Here is a 23754-nt window from a genome sequence, read left to right on the forward strand (position 1 = left end):
CAGATCTGAATTTTTGGTTAAGGAGATCAAGAGATTATGGTAAATTACAATTCTATATAGATCAGCCACAAATAAATTGAATCTTCACAAAGACTTTACAGCCTGAATGACCTATTCCTGAACCTATATAGTTAGAATGATACCCCAATAGTACAATATAGTATACTCAACCTCAGGGAATCCAATTACTTATAATAACATTTGCAAACAATGGGTCAGTACAATGTGAATGAATCAGATGCCACATGATCAAACCTCCACATTCATGTCAAATAAAAGTTGGAAACTCTACTGCCATATGATGGGAAGGAAACCAGGGTGATCAGCTATCTGATTTTCTAAATGGCAAATAACCTGGTGTCTCCTCAGTAAGTTGGCTGGAAATAAAAGTGAAGTCAGGAGCTGCAGATGTAAAGCTATATCCTACCATAAACGCAACCCCTACAGTACCTAATTTGAATTGCCACAGCCAACAGTTGAATATCAGGACTAAATATCACCGAATTTCCACACATGTATATAATACACAAGATGTTTAATACATAGACCAACAATGGGATCCACTGGTCTGATTTTCCTGACAGCCTTGATAAATCAGAGGAAATTAACATAATTTGAATAATCTAAAATAGACTGAAAGATTCTCTGAAAAAAATCAATAACCTTTTATGATAAATACATATTTAATATGAAATGCATTATGAAGGAGGAACAAAAACCTTTCAACACCGAAAGCATTTATTTTGAATCTTGAGATTCTTTTTTTTTTACATATAGTACATAGTACCAATTATACATGAATTCAACATATATTAACAGCCCATTTATTACAAGTATTCTCTCAAATACCGAAAGTATTCCTATTTTATAAACATTTCTACAGTGAATGTAAATACATGCTAAATGGTTCATGACAGGAGATTGCACAATACAAGTGAATATGGTTAATTTAAGGTATTAATAGGATAAGGAAAAGAAAAGAAGTGGGTGTGCTCTTTTTTCAACAATACATAGGTTAGCTTCAAACTAAAGATAGACTTCTCTCAGCTTTATCAGATTTTCATCTATATTTATAACAAGGTCAACCAACAATGGGAAAACAGAAGTGTCATTTTCACAGCAAACTATTTTAGTTGAATGGAAACAAAATTATCTGGAAGACCAAATATATGCTAATGTTATATCCAAATTACAGCACCTGCGTATTTTCAGGTTTATTCAAGCATTAAAAAGTCTTCCTGCATTGACTCTATGTAAAATAGAAAATCTCTAAAAATGGACCTTCCATTTTTGAAAGATATAGTAATGCATGAGATTGCATCTACTACTTTTATCAATACACAAGTGTAATTTATCTACTTCATATGCCAGTGGCATGAGGTCTGTTAAAAAGATTCTGTGGTGGCCTACTGTTTACATGGAAATAGTATTAATCTTTGTTTGTTGATCTTAATAAGGTAGTCACAAAGGAACAATGGGTTTCAAGTAGCATCAAAATCTTTTCCAACAAGAGAATATATTTTAAGTAGTATTGAAGAACAATAAAGTTGAAGTGTTACTGGAACAGATATATTACTAGAGAATGAAATGGCATTATGATCCACTAAAAGCTTGAACCTATTTTAGAAAAACATAAAAGATGTATTAAGTTTATATGGTGCCTCTTAAGATTTTAATACACTACTGGATTTCAAGTATTGCATATATAAAATTTAGTAAAATGTGCATAAAAACTTTGACTGATAAGTAATATGCATCTCACATTAAGGAAAAACAAAAACAGCTACCTTCAAAGATCAATGTAGAACAAGACAAGAAAGTGCAGTATTAGTTGACTGAAAATCAATGAATATCACTGGAAGATATAGAGTTGATTCACCTATTTTCACCAACATAGAGGCCATTAAAAAATAAATGACAGATGTCCTCCTATTCAATTCTAACTATGAAGACATAAGCCTCAAGACATGAAGGAAAAAACCCACAGGAGTGGTTCTTGAATTCAGCAGATTGAGATTTAAGCAAAGACGGGAATAAATTAACTGAGAGGGAATACAAGATTACAGGTATTGAATGGATAACTTCAGGACACTATTTTAAACTAAACCACAGCAGTTAGATGCTCAAAGGAATAAAAAGCAATTTAACTGACATAACTGAATGGATTATTAGTTAGGGTTGCAAATATGTGAAATTCATCTGAAAAACTACAGAAGCTGTCATGTCAGTACAGTAGGATTGCTCTGGATGGATGAACTAAATGGCTTTCCTTGTACATATCAACCTTCTGAAATAACCAGAATTGTGAAGAACTAGAACCAGTATTTAGCAACAAAAGTTGAACTCACATGTCAAACAGTAAAGAATTAAACAACTTCCCTGACAGACATATTTGGAAAGCTATGTTCTCAGGATTAAATTTTCAGGTTCTGACAAATTTATCAACAAAGTTAGCTAAAAAGCCACAAATTTTATGTTGTTATTTTCCTTGATCTTCATTCATCAATGCAAGATCCAATTATTATGTTTAGTGTTACAAGTCCAAATCCAGAACTTATTTTTTTTAGATTATTTAATTTTGGATGGCAAAAACAGCATTATTGAAAATAATTAGCCATATGTTTTGTGCTGAAGATTTCCATCATATCTTCAGCAGCTGCCTTTTAAAGAAACAGAATTAGTTATTTCCCCTTTGTTTAAATTGTCCATCTCAGGATGAAATACTGATGAAATGCATGAAAATTCAGAAAAAATATTGTAGCACAAGCAATCCAATATAATGGCTTTACTACTTCACCCTGAAGCAGGAGGATGTTTGTCAGATTTCTCACTTCCCCCAGAAAATTCAAAGTAACAATGCACATGAAGATCATATTGGTTCTGATAAATTTAGTCACATTTTGAGCAACAATTTTAACTGTCTACAACTCATTTGTAAGTGTCAAATGATGTGTTTGCACATTTAAACCTTATGCTGGAGCTGTTAACAGGAAAAGACTCTATTGAAGGCAAACGTAGTCACAAATATGTTGCTCATGTTCAGACGCAAAATTAGTTTTAAATCAAATGAGTCTACCCATACAAATTAATATACATTAGGACCACTTAAGAATTCACAACATAAACAAGAACTGAATCCAATCCATATTTGACCATATTCTATGAAGTTGTCAAAGTTGTAACACAACTAATTCATTTTACTACATCATCAACAAAACAAAAAGGTATAACGAATTTGGATAATTATGGAGCAAAATCCTCCAAGATGCTGTGCAGACTATCTTACCTAAAATATGCATTTAATCATACTTATTTCATTTTGTTTCAGAGACATTTCTTTACTAGCTTCTACAAAGCATTGTATATTGCCTGAATAATTTACGCTTGAAACAATCCATGATCAACTCCAGCCAAAAACAACAGATTCAGAGTTTTGCAAGGTACATGTTAACAAGCAGGTTCTGACTAAAGTCTGAATTGAATATCTGATAAAATAATGCTCCAGATAAGCAAAGACAAGAAAATTAAAACTAGAAGCATTTCCTCTTTGCTCACTATCATTCCTATTAAAAGTATATCTCAAGAAACCTCTAGTTAATTCTTGCAATTTAAAAAAAACACTAAGTTAACTGCCCTGATTACAGCCACTGCTTGCATACGACTTCTTTAAAAAATAAATTCATAGTAAACTGCACATTATAAAATAGCTTTATATATCCTTTAAACACATTTTACAATATATTTTTTGTAACACACAAATAGTAAGATCTTTAACACAAGTAGAACAGTGGCAAACTGCTCTTTTAGTCAAGGAAATTCTTTCTTATTCTAGTGACCACTGTATTCAAAGTTTGATTAGTTGACTGAAACCAGATGCACACCTTAAGAAAGCACATTCACAAATCGGTGTAAAGTGAGTAAACTACTATGGAATCAAGACAGAGAGGGAAAGCAAAAAAAGAGAGTTTCCAATTGAAGGCTGGCAATCTTTTCCAATTTGACCCAAAATTGTTCATGAGACATCACTAACTATAGAGCACAGAAACACACTTTGGATGTCTATATTGCATTACTCCAACACCTGATAAATAATTATGATTAAAAAACAGCGGCTTTGAAGATGTGGGTTTTATTATCCCAAAACGTTCCATCGTTGTGGAGAAAATTTCAAGTGCAAATAAAGTGAATGACATGTCTTTAAAATACGCACTTCACATGCAATCCACATTTTCATAATGACAGGTGAATAGATATGTAGCCTTTCTCAAAATCACTGTAATTCTGAAATAAGTGTTTCAAAATGGGTGGCCTGAGGTGTATTTCATTAAACCTGATCCTCTGACTTCTGGCAAGAGGACTTTTTTTTGCTTCAGGATGTGCCGAGTGCCTACAGTTCTATTAGAAATTAATCACAAGTGCTGCCAGTCGATGCCAACTAGTGTCTGATTTGCTTCTTGTGCATGACCAATCTCCTCTGTGATGCTATGTTGCTGCCACAGTTTCTGCAGCTTCCTGTACCGCTCTTTGCAGAGATGAAGGGGATTCCCTCGTCTGAAAAAAGCAATTCAAGTAAGATTACCATTATCAAGTATTTATTATTATATATTCACCTCCTTCACCTCAAGAAAAAAATATATAGTGCTCAAGAGATAAGCAGTTAGTCAACAGTATCTGGTATTCACTGAGGGATAAACAAATTCATTCACGTTGAAGCTAGTGTAGATGAAAAGTAGATTAATAACTATTTGACAAATTATTATTCCAGCCAATTAGTTAAAATTTGATGACTTGTACGATTGCAGAAATTCACAAAGTAGGGCCACATGTATCAAAAATATTCTTTTTTGGCATCATGATCAGGAAACAGGTGACCTAAACAGAATAAATCATACAGAATAACATCGAAACAAAAGACTACATGACAAATGTATGCAGGGAACTTTTGGAATATTTATTTTAAAACAATCTGAACTTATGCATGTTCTTTCACTAAAATGTGCAGCTCACATCTGTATCAAAAATGTTTTAACTTTTTACCTCAATCCCTGATCTGTCTCTCCATAATCATCAAGATAGGGTGGTGGATAAAAACACCCTTTCGTCTTTCCAGCCAGGAACAAAATCTGGCTTTCTCGAACTCTGAAAATGCACAACAACCATAACAATGTAAAAACTATATGCAATTTAGTTTATCTTTACAACGCACTGAATTTGGGGACAAATTCTTCTCTCCTCTATTAATAAAGATTCAAGTCATCAGATATTCTTATAATTTAGCTCTCTGACCAAAGATGAGTGAAACGTTGCCTTTCGGAATGCTAGAGTTGAATGCTAGGATTTCAGTGCTTCAATTCTGAGTTACTGCCATATCATGATTACAATGATTCATGCTTCGACATGATTATTACTTGTGGAACTGGTGAAGATGGAAGTGTCTCTAAGAGATTACAACAATAAGATTAAGGTTTTAACTCACCGCAGAAAAATTCCGACTCCACAACCACAAGTGTAGGTATGAGCAGTACAAGCCCCAACATCTTCTCCTTCCAGTTCTGTCTGACAGCAGTAGCTCTGAGAACACAACATGCCCCCACAGACCAAGCAGAGTGTTGGTGCCCGACTTTTATCCCCACCTGATTTTGGACATCTATTTCAAATTGTAAAGATAGTAGTAAATTTCAGCACAGGTGTCAATCACAAGTATAAACTGATGAAATTCACTTCTTGAAACTTTGATGGGAAAGAATATGAAATGTTATTTTCCTGTAGGATTGGGAGCTGTCTGCTATTTCAACCTCATTTTATGTTGAACTTGTATATTATCAATCTTATTTGGTATAGGTTTCCACAGTATAGTTATTAGAGGGTTAAGTCTAAAACTATGTGACGGGCTAATGAAATTGTATATGCATCACTTCCTGTGATGATAATGTCACACTACTTTGCTGTCTCTTGCAACTCAGAGGGAGATGAAGCCAGACTTAAGATACTTAAAAACTTTAAGCCTAGAAATTCCGAACAGAGTTAGAAACACCATTCTCAAGAGTGATTAGATAAATTTTCCTGGGCAGAGGCCTCCGTTTAGGAACTGAACCAGGAATCCTCAAATCCAGCAGTGGAGAACGTTATTGCAGAAACCACTCTCTCTTTTACACACTGAGTGCAGTACTCTTCAGAGTAAATGTCAAGCAGATGCTGACAGCTACAGTGAATGGGCATGTACATAATGTAAGTGAAGGGGTTAGGGTGGTAAGCTGGTGAGAGGTTAGAAAGGCAGGGGAGTACTGTGCAAAGAATCTGGGTCAGTCATGGAGTATGGTCCAGCAAAAGGATGCATATAGACTTGGGTGACAAAGAATGTTGGGGTCACTGCAAGGGATATGGGGCGGTAGGTATTCATTATACAGCCAGAAGTGCTAAGATCTATTTTGGCTCCTGCTTGAAGTCCCCAACATCACATAATATCAAAAAATAGTTAAATCTACTGGATACTACAAAGACGATGGACTTAGACAACAAATCCACAATTGTATGGCAGAGGGGTGACCCATAACACGCCATGTCACAAGTCACGATGTCTTAGTGCTGCTACAACAATGCCATCTAGCTGATATTGCAGAAAATTCTCCAGCTATATGCAGTGCATAAAATGCAGGTTAAATCTAACATGGCTTTTTTTGCCACATTAGTCTACTCTCTATCATTAGCAAAGTTTTGGAGAAGTGCTATCAAGCAGCACTTACAAAAGAACAACCTACTCATTAATACTCAGTTGCATTCCAGTTTCTGACCTCATTATAGACTTTGTCCAAACATAGTTAAAGAGCTCAACTTCAGAGGTGAAGTCAGGCTGATTGCCCTTCATACTGAGGCAACATTTGACCATCATTTAAGCAAAATTGTAGTCAATGGTGATCAGAGCAAAATCTTTGCTGGCTGTCATCATACCTAACATAAAATGTTATGGGTTGAAGGTCAACCATCTTAGTCCAATGACATTACTGCAGTAGTTGTACAGGATAGTGTCCTGGGTCCAACCATTTTCCTGTTTCCTTCATGACCATCCCCTATCATCAAGTCAAAGGTAGGGATGCTCAATGCTGAATGTACAATGTACAGCACTACTCACAACTCAGCAGGTACTAAAGCAGTTCATTTCTAAGTGCAGGAAGATCTGGAGAACATCCAGACTTGCAATGATAAGTAGCAAGTAACACTTTTGCCTCACAAATACCAGGCAATGACCATCTCCAACAAGACAGAAGCCTTGACATTCAATGACATTATCCCCCAATCTCTTCGTCCCAGATACTATCATCTATTATGGTCTGAAATAATCCCTTAGATCTAATGGAATGAGGAAACAGGTGATGGATATATAAATAAATTCATTGGATTAGAATTGGTTGCATGAATATGGGAGCGAGTATTTGGTGATGGGTGTTTTATGGAGCATGGCCATCTGAAATAAAATTCTCAAACATTGTTTAAAAATTCTCACATATTGTTTAAGTGCAGTCCTCTTTCTGAGTATAACACTGGAAATTAGAATTACCAGAATCTGAGCTAGACTAATTATCTAAGAAGCTGAAAATGTGTTGCTGGAAAAGCGCAGCAGGTCAGGCAGCATCCAAGGAACAGGAGAATCGACATTTCGAGCATAAGCCCTTCTTCACACTCAAATCAAATGTCTTGACGATCAAGGGCACTTATACTTTATTTCTGGAAATCAGTTAATTTGCTCATTCTGAAGCTAACCAATTACAGCAGAATTGAAATTCAGCATTGAGTAATGGATTATGGGTGAGCTGCTTGATAATGCTGTCAATTAATCCTTCCTTCTGGGATAATGATGGGGTAATAACCATAGATAGAAACAGCCAAAGACCATAAGATCTGAAGAGTAGTGAAGACAAAAAAAAATTCCGACAAAGAATCACAGCCGAAATCTTCCAAGAACAAGATCACCGTTGCAGCCAAGTAGACAGGTGCTGTGCGTCAATACCTTGCAGAAATCCTGACCCAGCTAGCTCTATGGCAATTACTCTTGAAGCTGGAAACATGCTCCAAACAAAAATACCAACACCGATTTAGAGTTGAAGATGTGAAATTATTCTGATTTAGCTTAAGAGATTCCCAGGAAAGATTCAAGGAATGAATACATATTCAATTCCAGGGGTAACTACTAAGTTGATCCTCCTAACTCTCACCTCAGCATTGAGGCATTCCCAACTCTTCAAAGATGCCTGACACCCAACCTGGACCTGACCGCCAACCCCAACACTGACCTGACTCTCATCTGACTGCCTCCATACCAAAGATGCTCAAGTCCACCCAAATCTTAACCCAGCCAACACCCACAACTCTCCCTGACCTATCCTAAACCTGCAAATATTCCTGCTATGAGCAAATCAGGTAGTACAGAAGTGAGGGCACTGAAATTCAGTACAAACTTCTGATACAAACCATACATGGTCAAAAACCTCCATTTCCTGATGAGGGTTAATAGCAGGGAACACTACTAATGCTTGTCCTTTTACTGATCTTGGCAAGATTAACAACCCAAACAATGGACTGTAATTTCCTAAACAGAGCTTCAAACTGTTCCAAGTGTTCCTTCCAAGTTGTTGGATCATCAGTCTTACGCAAAAACATGAGTGGAAAATTCTAACTACTTTGATTTGGTTAAATGAGGTGCTTTTCCCATCATGTACTGAAACTCTGCTTTCAATTATGAAGGTTTCTCTGAATGCAAGAGACAAGTACATTATTTAACAGGATGATTTTCAAGTATCACATGTCTGGCTAAAGTTGCACACCTGGTTTGTCCAGACAGATCCCTCTAAATTCTGTCGTGAACCTGTTAGGTCTTTTGTTCTCCTGCCTCTAAATATGAAAACAGGATGTCTGACTTCACGAACACTGCCAGCTACCAGACAGGAGGTCATTCAATTTGACAACGTAAACCCCCTTCTGTTTCATTTTCACTATCCCTTTTTTTCTGTCTTTGCTACCTGACATATCTGTACTTGACTATTCTCATCCTTGTAAAAGCAGTAATACTGGCATCTAAACCCCTGATTGAAATGTTTGGGATCTGGCATGTTTGTTGATCCAGGTTTCATGGCTGTTATTGATTCGCCTGTGAGCCACTCTCAGAATATAGACAGGAGAAATTTTTCATGTTAGACTTTGTCCTCAATGATTTTCTTTGATTAATTTCAAAGACCTCTTAACTCATTTCCATAGACTTGAAAATGATTAAAACCAATAAACTCATTAGGGGACTTTTATGTAGTTCACAAAAGAAATTCCAGTCATTGCCTCAATCACAAGAATATCCTGGCCATAAAAAATGTTAACATACTTGGTTCTTACACATTTCTAAATATCCCGCCATTAGAATTTCATAGGCTATCATTACTATCTCTTGACGATAATTGGGTGGTCACATTAACTGCTGTACCACTTCTACTCTTCATTTGCAAGGGTGGCACGGTGGGTCAGTTGTTAGCACTGCTACCTCACACCGCCAGGGACCCAGGTTTGACTCCGACCTCGGGCGACTGTCTGTGTGGAGTTTGCACATTCTCCCAGTGTCTGCATGGGTTTCCTCTGGGTGCTTCGCCTTCCTCCCACAGTCCAAAGATGTGCTGGTCAGGTGAATTGGCCAAGTTAAATTGCCCATAGTGTTAGGTGTATTAGTCAGGGGTAAATGTAGGGAAATGAGCCTGGGTGGGTTACTCATCAGAGGGTCGGTGTGGACTTGTTGGGCCGAAAGGCCTGTTTCCACACTGTAGGGAATCTAGAAGTCATACAGACAGATGTACAGCATGGAAACAGACCCTTCAGTCCAACTCATCCATGCTGACCAGATATCCCAACCTAATATAGTCCCATTTGCCAGCACTTGGCCCATATCCCTCTAAATTCTTCCTATTCATTTACCCATCCAAATGCCTTTTAAATGTTGCAATTGTACTAGCCTCCACCACTTCCTCTGGCAGCTCACTCCATATATGTACCACCCTCTGCGTGAAGTCTGAGAGTTGGTTTTCATTTCCTCATCAGAATCCTATATTTCACATAGTACCATGCTGGAATTCACTTAGTTTCAACTTCAATTTGAGCCAATTGGGTGATTTTACTGAACTCTGGATCAGCTTGTCGAGACAGAGGTTTTAGTGTGTTCATTTTTTTTTAAATTCAGAGGATACAGACATCACTAAGTGCATCAGCAATTATTGACCATCTTTTGTTCCACCAAGAAGGAAGGCCTTCATGAACTGCTGCAGATGACTGGGTGTAGGTGCAGTGTTAATAGGGAGCTCCAGAATTTTGATCCCACATATTTCCAAGTAAGGATGGTGACTGGTTTAGAAAGAGACCTGCAGGTTTTGGAGTTCCGATGTTTCTGTTGTCTTCGTCCTATAAAATGGTAGTGGTCATGGGTTTGCAAAGCACTAAGCAGCCTTGGTGAATTTCTGCAGTGTACCTTGTAGGTGACACTGCTGATAATGTGCATTATTTTTACAACTATTAATCAAGGTGGCGGCAGAGTACCAGCGTATTGTTTATCTACTCCATTAGCCTCCACTACTTTGTTTTTGCATTTTTCAATGTTTTTCAATTAGTGTAGATAACTTCAACTTCATCAAACTTTCATATAAAAGCTTCAGCTGTGAGCTTCTTCTAAGCAGGGGTTGCTTCTGGCAGTTTGAAATGGCTGTCTTTCCTGGTGTGTTGGTCTCCACCTGTGGAACGGTTGGCCCTGCTTTGAGATCTCAATGGCATTCCAGCTCAATCTTAATCTTCTGAGTGTGCTTCTGGCTAGGTGTTCCGATATCTTGGCATGTCATTTTATCCACAGGTGGCAATCTTGCCCCAGCCCACTGTTTGTTCAAGGGGCATTCTTGGCGACTGCTTTTCTTCGGAAGCTTTCAGCCCAATGGAGTGTCATCCCAGCGTTTTGGTTTTTGTCTTGTCGTGTTGTTCTCATCATGGGTGCTATTCTCATTCCAGCTGTGTCTATCGTCTCTTCATCAGCCTTCTTCGTGACCAGGAGCCTTTAAATGGACTTGGATGAACTCTGCCTTATATTTACTTTTGTAGCTTATGATTTTACCATGACTTCTGTCTTTAATATAGTGATATGGTAGGGTGATTTAGAACACTTTTCACTGTATTTTCCTTATAAAAACACATACGACAATAAATTTCAAATTCTGATAAAGAGAGTATTTTTTTAAATTCTTCTAGGAGAATTACTTCAAACTTCCAACTCAATCTTTACAGTCAAAATCATTTTGCTTTACCCTTGCAATTTATATGTGCCTGCCCAATCTGCTTTCAGATATTGCGATGCGGAGGAGCCGTTTTGGACTGGGGTGGACAAAGTTAAAAATCACACAGGTCCGACAGGTTTATTTGGAAGCACTAGCTTTCAGAGCGCTGCTCCTTCATCAGGTGGTTGTGGAGTACATTATGTAATTTCTTCATGTAAGTTTCAATCACAAGGATATTCTGGCCAGTGAAAATGTCAACTTACTTATCTCAAAAGTCTCAGTAACTACCAAATCCATTTTCATATCATAAGATGCAGTACACCTGGTCTTTCCTGTTATTGTTCTGTGTCAGCCATCATGGATGAGCTGTCAATTCTATGATACAACCAAGATGGGAGGTGTGCACTCTTGCTCCACAGATCACAACATAAAATATAAACTACATCACCAGGTCCCGCCCAATATGGACCATCTTATGCCTTCTCTACATTAGATTTTGACTGAAAAGATCCATTAACCAGGTGTTTTCAATAAATACAAAATTACCAATTTATTATAAAACAAAACCCATTCAATGAAAATGTAGAATTAGCTAACACTATTTGTGAAATGAAATTATGAATGTAAGTATCAATATAGATGATAAATGTTAAAAATACATGTGAACAATAAATAATCCAAAGCATACATTTCAAGTAATGGGAAAAGAAAAAGGTTTCTCTCTGGAGTGATTCACTTAAAAAGCACTTTTGGGCGTAATAGTGGTTATTCTTAAGTGTAGAATTTTTCTAAGTCTAACATTCTTGTACATTTGGTCAAGTGACTAATGTTGCACCATTTCTCTATCGTTTTGGTAGATCCCACTTGTTCAGAAAATACAAAATTGTTAAATTCTTACAGTCACTCTTTTAGAATCTCAACCAGCTTTTGCTTGATCTCTCAGTAAAGGGGTCTCTAAAACAGTAGACAAAAGCTGAGCAGCTTGTTCTGGAGCAGGCTTTTCCCAACTGAAAATCCAAATAGAAGTTTCAAAACTGCAGGTAGTATTCAATCAGGACAGCAATGAAATAATTAAAACAGTTATCTGCTTTCCCTCATGTGAGTTCAAACAATCATGACCAACTAGTGTGGTTTTCAACAATTACTTTGTTTAAAAGTGTGTTCAAGGGTATATTTCCATTGGGCTTTTAAAAACAATCCCAGAATCTCCAAATACTCAAAATGATTAATCTCTAAATACAAAAATGATTAACTATATTATACCTTCATCACAACAAACATTTAATCTACATCTATTATGTTGTATTGCATCATCCATTACGAAGCAGGCGCCAGTCTATTTCCCATGACTGTTCAATTGCATTTCATGGTTCAATACAAACTCTGGTCTGCTCTCTCCCCTTCTAAACTAATGGTGGGGACCTCAGGTGCAACCTCAAATAACCAACCCATTTGACACTTCTGGTTGAAAAGGGGCGAATATATTTGAGCTTGCTTTTTGTTTTAAAATCACACGCTATGCACTGTCATTATTGAGACTGGGAACATTCACAATGCCTCCTCCAGTGGTTGGTTGCCCATGACTGGATGTGGCAAGATTGCAAATCTTTGATCTCATTTGTTGGTTAAGGAATTACTCAGCTCTGTTGATAACATGTTGCTTCTGCTGTGAGTGTATATGGTGTCCTGCGCTGTAGTTTCATTGGGTTGACACATCTCATTTAGATATATCTGGTGCTGTTCCAGGCATGCTTTACACATTTGTATCTTAGGCAAAGGTGAGCAAATTAAGTCTCAAAATAGTTTTACAAGGTGCATGCAGCCACAAGCAATATCCTTGTTTTGGTGGTTTTAAAATCGAAATGCGGAGACAACTATGCTTCTTTAACCTTGTTCACAAAACTTCACTATAATAAAACTCAATGACTCTCAGCGTAATAAAATCAATTTCAGCAGTTCATGATTCAGTTTACAACAGATCATTATTAGATCCAAATACAAAGATGATTGCGTACTCACGTAAAACAAGATGCTCGGTTTATGAGGCAACTGTAATCATCAGGAAGTTCAATTAATTTGTTTGGCTCCCGAGGATAGCTGGAACAGGGGTGAGCAGAAGGTAAAAGAAACTTAAATAAGAATATCATTCATTTGCCAATTTCATTATATCTGATCACAAAACCACAAGGTAGAAGCCTACCTAATCGCAGTTCTCTCTCCTTTCAGAAAGCTCTGCACTTCCACAACACCACACCATCTGCAATTTTAAGATTTTATTTTACAGGCATGTTAATTTCCAACAAACCCCATATTAATATACACAAAGAATCTCTGCAATTGCATAACAATGGATTTATTGTCAAATCTAATCATTTTCTAAGGATGAAAAAACTAACTCACTTTCAAAAGAGAAAGCAGATAACATTTTGAAAGGAAATTTTCATGTGTTACTTGTAAGATATTATAAGTAATAACTGAACTCATAATAGAAGTTTCATGGCGGTGAATGTTATTCAGTTGAGGCAAGACCAGTCATTCAATATTTCAGGATCACGCAGATTATTTAACCAACATATAAACAATTACTTCTTATGCATGAATTTTACCTTTGTATCAATGGCTCAATTGTATCATTCTCAGTTTTGAAAAGACTCATTAGATTTGTTGGGAGGGAAAGATAGCAGCATAACAGTTCAAAGTGGTGTGGTCCATTCTCTGAAATTGAATCGAACCAGGTTTGCTGTTAAACTCTGTACTTCAATACTATACAAACATTTCAATATCATAAAAGCTTCATTATTTTATAGGAAGTTTCCTGATTTTAGCAGTTTTCACCAAGTATTGGACGAAAAAGGATGATTATGGTTTTGGTAAAACTAATCAAGTTGTATGAATTACAATAAAGGATTAAATGTTTTGTGTATTTGAGTTAGTAGCGCTTTAATTTTGCAGTAAAGGATTAAAAAAAAGGATATTTGAGAAGTATTTCGCAGTGTTTATCTGAGAAAAGGTGGAAAACATGTTTTAATACATTGACAAAAGGCTTAATCTCAAAGTGCAGCGTGTGAAGCAAACTATTCCAAGATGTAATTTGTATTCTGAAATCAATTACCTTGCAGTTCAACTGGTGCTGGAACATTATTTAGATAATGAAAGAACAAGGCTGAACATCGTAGATAGGGTATTATACCAATCTTGATATATTGCCACAGGTGCCAACCTGAGGTCATGGAATTCAAGGCACTATAGGAGGTAAAAAATAGAACTATCAACGCTTTGAGCATTCCCAAAAAAGTGCACTTTTGACTGAACAGTTTAGTAACATGTAGCTTAGTAACATGTGGCACTGCATTCACGATGTAATCAAATCTTAATTCGCGATTCATCTACAGTCTGTTCTGCTATAACACAAATTTCGTCAACACAAATTGTCTGTAACATGATTGAAGAATTTAGAACATTTGCAGAATGCAAACTTTCTTTACCTGTATTGGCTATAACGTGATATCACTCCCATTAGTTTAAATGGTGCTGCTATTACATGATTTTCTTATAACGCGGGATTGTACAGCAATGGAACTATTGCGTTATATCAGAACAGACTGTACTGACAGCCTTTTCTGTTGCAATCTAGTTTTGATACATTCAAAGAGGTTGTTTGAGTTTCAATTATACTGAAACCTATTTGAAAGAAACTTGCCTCACCAAACGTGCTTAGAAAAATCAACTATGGTTCAAACCAGGAAGAACAAATTATTATTTATAAACTATTTGGTACAAATTCCATTGGTTGATGGGTTTTGTTATATTTGTTTAACATTTCACATGCAACTTTGCCTCTTGAAAATCAAGCCCAAATAAAGTTCCATCGTAATGCATGCAATCGCAGAATATTGTGGCATGGTGGCTCAGTTATTTTCACTGCTGCCTCAGGCAACTACAGTTCGCATATTTTCCATGTCTGAATGGGTTTCCACTGGGTACTCCGGTTTCCTCCAACTGATCAACATGTGCGGGTTAGGTGGATTGGCCATGCTAAATTGCCCATAGTATCCAGGGATGTGCAGGCTACTTGGATAGTCATGGGAAATGCAGTGTTACAGGGATTGGGGGGGGGGGGGGTTGTGCGTGCGTGGTCTGGTGGGGTATGCTTTGGAGGGTCATTGTGGACTTGATGGGTCAAATGACCTTCTTCCACTCTATGATTGCAATGACACTGAAACCGGGAGAATATCCCAATGGGATCGGTTGTTATGACTTGGGACAAGTAAAGATCTATTTTGAAGTTCAGAAAATGCAGAGAATAAAGCCACAAGATATCATAAAATAACAAACTTACAAAAAACAAAAAAAAGCTTACATTCTAACATCGAGAATTAACATGAGATAAATATAGGTTAGGAAAAGTGATCAGATAGTCAGCAGAACACATCAAAATAACCAATGATCAAGACAGACCTCAGAAATTTCATAGCAACTTTCTCCAGACATTAGTGACAGGTTTAGGCATCAAGCCTTTTTATATTTCACAAGGGATTACAATTCTTCATCTTGATGATCTTGGTTTGAAACTCCTTTAAAAGAGCCGCTCCATCATGGACGGCCTCAATGTCTGTACTAATTCTGTCTGATCACACCCCTTTCCTGGGGCTACACTGCCCTGGATTCAGGACACTTCATTCAAACTTATTCAGACCCATCTCCAAATTTTCACCAAGCTAATTATGCCTCAGGGTTTTCCAGAGTTCGATTTTTGCTCAGTTGGACCAAGTTGCTTCTGTCTGCCTCTTTGCCACAATGCCTTACCAGTGGGGCCAGCTGCCTGTTAGCTTTGAACACCTCTTCCTTAATCTTTTGTTGCTTATAATGGCATATTAAAAACCTTCCAATAACCACACCTCCACCACCGTCCCCCCCACCCCCCGCGCGCCCCCCCCACCACCGCCCCATTGCTTGTTCTTATTCAGACTCCAAAAGTGAATCACATCCTAAGTAAACTGGCAATATGGAAACCCTGTCTACAATAAGCAGAACAATTAAAGCCCAGCCATGTACTTTCATAACAATCTTTGTTTCATTACCAAAGTGTTAGAAAAGATCAATGACAATGCTGTCATGCGACACTTGCTCAGCAATATCTAATCCCTGTTATTGAGTTTGGTTTCTGCCAGACCTCGTCTAAATGGGGACAAAGAGAGAAGAATTCCAGAAATGAGTTCAGAGTGACTGCTTTTGACATAAAGGTAGCACTTGGGCAAGTGTGGCACCAAGAAGCCTGAATGAAACTCACATTAATGGGAATCAATGGAAAAACACTCTGCTAGTCGGAGTCATAGCTGGCACAAAGGGAGACATTTGTGATTATTGCCAGTCAATCATCTCTGTCACAGGATAGCAGTACAGAAGTGCCCAAGAATAGTGTACTAGGCCCAACAATCTTCAGCTCTTTTATCAATGACCTTCCCCCCATCATAAAAGCTAAAGTATTTGCTGATGGTTGGAAAAAGCTCAGCATCAATTGCAACTCCTCGGATACTGAAGCAGTCAGTGTCGATATGCATAGCAGTGGGCAAGATCATTAGTGGTAATTAGTGGTAATTAACATACATATCAAAATAGTGCTGGACAATGGTCATTGCCAACGAGAGAGAAACTTTGCAATTGAATAGTATTACCAGCACTGAATCCATCACAATCACTACCTTGGCAGCACCGATGAGAAATTGAACTGGATGAACCCTATAACTAAATAACTGCAACAGTAGTTAAAGGCAAGTAATGTTACTGCAATTAACTCATCTCCTGTCTCACCAATGGCTGTCCATTGTCTACAAGGCACAAGTCAGAAATGAGGTAGAACACTCTCCACTTGCCTGGATAGGTGGAGCTCAAAGTAACACTCAAGAAGCTCAATACAATTCAGAACAAAATAGACGTCTTGACCAGCATACCATCCACCATCAACATTCAATAGCTTTACCAGGAACACACAGTAGCAGCAGTGTGTACCATCTGTAAGGTGCAGCAACTCACCATAGCTGCTTCAAATGACACTTTACAAACACACAGCCTCTACCATCCGAAAAGGACACAGACAGCATGTGCTTCCTAACACGTTAGGCTCAAAATAAAAAAAAATCTTGAAAACAGCTGGAATTGCTTTCCTAAGGGTAGAATGTTCCTGCACCTCATATGACTGCAGTAGGTCAAGACGACAACTCATGGCGACCTTCTCAAGGACAAGAAATGCTGTCCAAGCCAGTGACACCCATTTCCCATCAATAAAGTTTTAAAACTTACAAGATGAATGCACAATATAAAATTAAAGTCTTCAGCAAATCTGAGTGCACTAATATGCTGAAAATTAATAAATGTTATAATTTACATTCTTAAAATAGTTTGTTTCTACATTTCAAATTTTGCAGACCAAAAGTAGAATATCCATTTCCCATCCATCAGTCTTTCATGTAAGCCTCCCAACCAAGTGAATATTAATTATTTTCTCATCCAAGCCACCAGATGGAGCATTTTATAAGTCAGAAAGCTTCAACAAGCCAAATGCAATCATATATTCTGATACAGTGTCAACTCTAATAGATTGTAGTGATGAAACTGTTTGAATGAAATGAAACAAAGTGGTAGAGGGAGAAGAGAATGCATTAGTAACAATACAAAAATTTGAACCTACATTATTGGCTCAAAATTTGCAAAAACAAATCTGCAGAAATAATCATATTTTGGTTTAAAGATGGCAAATTACACTTCTGTTACTGGCCAGAGTGAAATAAAACTTATTTTATAAATAATAATTCTGACACATGCAAATAAATACAAAGAGCTGACTGCTTTAAAGTGACCATTTTGGTCTGCAAAAATTACAAGCTTTTTTCTAGTACGCATTTCCATTATGTTTAGGACAGCCACATCCCAAACAAGGACTTGAGGTCCCTTTTTTTTAATAAAACAGCTGCAGGCTACAAGGTGAAAATAATACCACATCATGCTGAAACATAGAGATGTCCATATTTTGAACTAACAAAGGAATGTCCCAGCTAGGATATTGGAGGGAAACTTGGAGCTTCCATAACCTGCTGCCCTTGTCTTGCTAGATTCTAGAGATTGCAGGCTTGAGACGCTACTGAAAAATCTTTGTTCATTCATTGCAGAGCATCCTGTAGATTGGTATACACACCTGCCAAGGTACAGTAGAGAGAGTTATTTCAGTCTTTCAAAGTAATGTTCTGAATCATGTTAAAGCTCATGTGTACTGTTAAAGTTGCACATATCCAGGCACTTGGATGGATGAATGAGTTGGTTAATAATTCTATTTGAGAATAACCAGTATCTGACTTGTTTCAGTAGCAACTGAATATATTTAACCAGTCGTGCTCACTCGCTTGAAAACCACGAGCTCTGATGAAGAGTCATCCATACTAGCTTGCTGGCTCTTCATGGATGCTGCCTGACCTGTTGTGATTCCCAGTATTTTTAGTTTTCTCTGTCGATTCCAGCATCTGCAGAAAATTTGCTCCAAACTACTTTCTGGTCAGTGGTAACCCTTAGGATAGTAGAGGTGAGAGTAGGCATAGGGAATGCCACTTGATGTCAAAGAGAGGCAGTTAAGACCTGCTCTGGTAGGAAATGGACATTGCCTAACACACGTTTTGCAAACACTATTTGCCATTTACAATGTCCAGGTCTTCTTGTGCACAGGCTTAAACTATGAATGGAGTCACTGTGCAATTGCCTGCATCAGCCTCACTTTTGAACTTATGCTCAATGGAAGGTCATTGATAAAGCAGCTAAAAATATTGGTGCTGAAGTTGCTGCCCAGAGGAAATCCTGCAGCGAAGTCCTGTGGCTGAGATGATTGGCTTCAACAACTAGAACCACCTTCCATCATGCAAGGTACCAAGTCTGACAATTTTTCTCGCACTCTTTAGTCTCACTTAATCAAATTATGCTTTAATAGTAGACTAGTTAAACTTGAGGTCATCCAAACTGCTAACTAGCACCAGGTCCTGTTCTCCCATCACACTGCTTGCTGACCTACGCTGGCTCAGAGTTAAACAATGCCTCAGTTTTAACATTCTCATCCTTGTTCGCAAATCCTGACACAGCCTTGTCCCTCCCCCAGTGATGTCCTCCAGTCGCACAATCTCCAAAAAATTTGTGTGTTTCCAATTCTGACCTCAAAGATTCTTGATTTTAATTATTAGTGGCCACGCCTTCAGCTTCCAAGGGTTTAAAGCTTTGGAATTTTCTCTCAAAATATCTTCACCTCTCAAATGATCTTCATTCCTGTATGATGCTGCTAAAAAGTTCATATGTCCTCAAATCTCCTTGTGCCTCAGCTAATTAGGTAAAGCACTTTATGAAAGTAAAGTCACTGTATGAATACAAGTTACTTTTGGATTCTTTCAAGGCATCCCATGCTCGCCTCACCTTATGAATTCACCTCATGTCTATGTTTTGACCAAGACTACAACAAAGTCAGAAACCATGCGCTTTAGCGGAATCCTGCACACTGGGAGACAATAAGCACAAGGTCTAAAAGTTACCTGCCAATAGCACTGAAGATCTATGCTCCATAATGATTTGCACCAACGAACTGGTGGCTAATTTGCCATTATCATTGCTGATAGATCTATCCATTGCTCCATTCAGGAATGCTAGAAGGACAATGAGGCTAAGTTGGATTTGTCCTGCTGAGGACAAAACATGTGTGAGTCTATTTTCTAGATTGTTAGACAGATGCTCATTTGCATCTATCCAAGAACACAAAGTGACAGCTAGCTTTTGAACACTTCATCATTATAATGGGTTATGGCTGTGTCCAATGTGACAAGCCATTCGATGTTATGACGAATGAAATGAACTGGCCAAAGGCTGGCAGTTACAATGGTTAGCTCCTCAGAACGAGGTCAACAAGGATCACCTACTGATCAATGGATGAAAATGGTTGCAAATGTTTCAGGTTCTACTTTTATAACAAAATGCTGGATTCTTCCAGAAATAAGAAAGGGGATGTACATACAAGCTGCCTTGTCTTAGGTAGCATATAATTCAGTTCAGTTTTGTTCCTTTTCAGCAGTTTCATAGCCCTATTAGACAATTCAAAGTCGCTCATGTTAGCATGGAACTGATGGCAGACATAGAAAAAGGGAACCTTATAAAACCAATTGGATTTTTATGACAATCCAAAAGCTTCATGATCTTTTTTACCAGAGCCTTCTGTGTTACAAATTATTTTCAAAATTGAATTCAAATTCTCAAACTTCCATAATGGAGATGAACTCACTTCCCTAGATTTCAAGCTAACCAAGAAACTTTTTAACAGACAAGGTTCAAGAAAACCAATGTATTTACATAATTCAAGGGTGATATAGGATGGCAAATATCCTTGATAAAGGTCCCATTCAAAAGATCTGCTCTCAAACTGAACTGCAGCAACTTACATAGCACCTCAAAATGCAATGAAACATCCCAAGGAGCTAAACACTGCAATGCATTTTCAATTTAGATTTCCACAGTTCGTGTGTCAGAATCCCATGTTTCTATAGAGCTGCAAAAGCAATACATGACTTGAATTGCATCTTACCTTCCTGAGTATTGCCTGAGTTTGTCATACAATGTTAAGGCAGCAGCTTCTTCATCTCCATCAGCACTCTCCTGGTCCATAGTATTTTCCTCTAGAAGCAGTGAACCATGGAGACAAGTTACTTATTTAAACATGATTTGGAGGAGCTGGTGTTGGACTAGGGTGGACAAAGTTAAGAATCACAACACCAGGTTATAGTCCAACAGGTTGATTATAACCTTACTGCAAAGCCTCTTCTAAGGACGCCTACCTTGAAGAAGTTGTCTTCTCTCTACAAGGATCTCTGTAAGTCTCTCTCTCACTGCACCCCCCAGGTCATCTCCTCTGCCCTGATGCTCTTCAGCCATTTCACCACTTCCTCTTTCCCTCCTTAATCCAGTCCCAACTTTCCAAATCGGCACTTGAATGGTCCGACCTGTCCATGTTCTCTCCTACCCATTTGCTCCACCCTCCTCTCTGACCTATCACTTACACCCCCAGCTTCATCTACCTATCGCATTCCCAGCTACCACACCCCCCCAGCCTCATCCCCAATGAAGGGCTGATGCCTAAAACGTTGATTATCCTGCTCCTCGGATGCTGCCTGACCGGCTGTGCTTTTCCAGCACCACACTGTTCGACTCTGGTCTCCAGCATCTGCAGTTCTCATTTCTCCTAACAGGTTATTTGAAAGCACGAGCTTTCGGAGCGCTGCTCCTTCATCAGGCAACTGTGGAACAGGATCATAAGACACAGAATTTATAAAAAATTACAGTGTCGTGCAACTGAACTTAACAGTAATCTAAGTTTGTTCAATTATATCACTTCAGTTGCATGACACTGTAATCTTTTGTTATAAATTCCATGTCTTATGATCCTGTTCCACAGCTACCTTATGAAGGAGCAGTGCCCTGAAAGCTCATGCTTCCAAATAAACCTGCTGGACTATAACCTGGTGCTGTATATATTTTAAATTCATTAAAGCATGCAAAATAATATAATTTTAAAGCTAACAACTAAATGAAATGTGATATATTCATTCGCCAAGAAGAATGAATACAAAGACAGAGTCCTTTTTGCATTGGGGAGGGGCGGAATTGGAGGTTCAAAAAGGCCCACGCATTGAAAATTTATTCCTATTGATAACCAATGAATCAGTCCATCTTTGTAGACTGTAATTAGGAGGATACCATAAGAATCAGTGCTTAGGTCTCAGCTAGTTACGATATACATCAAGGATTTATATTTGTTAATGACACAAAATCAGATGCAAAAGTAAGCTATAGGGAGTAGCAAAGAGGCTACAATGGGAGGATACTAAAAGTTAAGATTGATGACAGATGGAATAAAAAGGTGGGAAATCTGAAATTAACCTTGGAAAGGAAATAAAACCACAACCTATTTTAAATGGATAGTCTGGAAAATATAGACAGATGGGCAAGGCAAGCTTGTATATAAATCACATGAACTTAACATGCAAATATATCAAGTTATTAGGGAAGCAAATTCTATGCCAGCTTTTCTTAAAAAGCAATTAATGTATAAAAATGGAAAAGCCTTGTTTCAATTGTATAAAGTCTTAATGAAGCACCACCTTAATGAGGGAGACAGGAAGCACATAACGGGCCTTGGAGTGAGTGCAATAAAAGGTTCATAAGAATAATCTCTTAGATGAGGAGATTTGCTATAAATAAAGTAACATTTTCAAGTTAGTTTTCTTTGATTACCTGTTGAAGATGTCAGTAAAATCTGTACAATGTGTGCTGCGGTAACCAGATGGAAGAGATGAAGGTGACCAACAGCTAAGCTAACTCCTGTGAAATCTTGGCAGTGCACAGCTGGGTAAGAAAGCACAAGGCTCACCTGTAGGGAGAATAAGTGTTACAAAAAATGCTATGGGAACCATATTTTAGAGGGAAGAATGAGGAAATAGAGCTTTGAACAATCAAATCAAAAATATCATAAGTAAGTAAAATGGCAGTTGGCTGCAAAATGGACAGCTGCCAAAATGTGAATGACTCCAAAATGATACCACAAAGATGAAGAAACACAGATGTAAGGTCTTAGGCAAAAGATGCAGGAAAAATAGGAGAAAACCTTTTTTTCCAAATATTAGCATGTAGTAATGGCCAGCAAGGCACTGCTTACAGAGGGTTGTGGGAGCAAGGACAAAATAGAATACAAAACAAAATAGAAAGATACAATGGAAATAAGCTTCCACACCTAAAGGGACAGAGTTAGGGATGAGATTAAATGGATTGCTCTACAAAGAGTTGGCATGAACTCCAAGGGCCAAATAATTGTCAAAGTGGGTAACAAAAAAAGTCAATTCAAGTGCTTGAAAGGAAACCTTTAAAGCCTATTGATGTTCAAAATGCTATAACAGGTTTACTGCCAAAATACTGTCACTGACTCCAAACATTCTTATGCTCAGTAGACAACTCAAGGCAGGATGACAAATTCAGTGCAAGATCTGACAGTGGAATAAGATCACTAAGGAAATAGGAAAAGGAAGAGGGGAATAAAACTGTGAGATTATAATTTTAGTTAAGGAAACTGTACTTGGCAGAATAATTTAGGATATGATTTTACTCAAATTTGATTCAAAAATAAAGATGACATTTGAAGAAACCCTGAGTATCAGTGACTTCACGCAATAGAAAAACCCTGATGTGTTTTCTAAAATCAACGTCACAAACTGAAGAGATTGATGCGACAATCTTAAATGTCACTTAAGAATGGATGTAACCTTTCCATTAATATTAGGAAAGTTTTGAAGAAGCTCTAAACCATTTTAGGGAACAAGAAGAAGAATATCAAAATGGTTTTGTACACACATCAATAGTACTTCTAAACAAAACTTTTTTACCTTATTCACTTACTAAACCT

The 23754-nt window shown here is 37.6% G+C and overlaps 1 protein-coding gene across 3 annotated transcripts in view; it reads right to left on the reverse strand.

Moving 5' to 3' along the window:
- Positions 1 to 720: 720 nt before the first annotated feature.
- Positions 721 to 23754, reverse strand: part of ubr2 (ubiquitin protein ligase E3 component n-recognin 2) — a 140641-nt gene continuing 117607 nt past the window's right edge. For all 3 annotated transcript variants that reach the window (XM_043695713.2, XM_043695712.2, XM_087991297.1), the window contains 9 exons: positions 22593 to 22728; positions 20887 to 20977; positions 14398 to 14528; positions 13892 to 14000; positions 13486 to 13542; positions 13305 to 13382; positions 5477 to 5647; positions 5038 to 5139; positions 721 to 4551 (listed from right to left, as the gene is read on the reverse strand). In XM_043695713.2, the coding sequence (XP_043551648.2) occupies positions 4410 to 4551; positions 5038 to 5139; positions 5477 to 5647; positions 13305 to 13382; positions 13486 to 13542; positions 13892 to 14000; positions 14398 to 14528; positions 20887 to 20977; positions 22593 to 22728 (1017 nt within the window). In that variant the 3' untranslated portion in view covers positions 721 to 4409. The remainder of the gene's footprint in view (positions 4552 to 5037; positions 5140 to 5476; positions 5648 to 13304; positions 13383 to 13485; positions 13543 to 13891; positions 14001 to 14397; positions 14529 to 20886; positions 20978 to 22592; positions 22729 to 23754) is intronic.

This window comes from Chiloscyllium plagiosum, unplaced genomic scaffold (assembly GCF_037043375.1).
Source record: "Chiloscyllium plagiosum isolate Xiang-an unplaced genomic scaffold, Cpla_swu_hap1 HiC_scaffold_10, whole genome shotgun sequence".
Lineage (NCBI taxonomy): Eukaryota > Metazoa > Chordata > Chondrichthyes > Orectolobiformes > Hemiscylliidae > Chiloscyllium > Chiloscyllium plagiosum.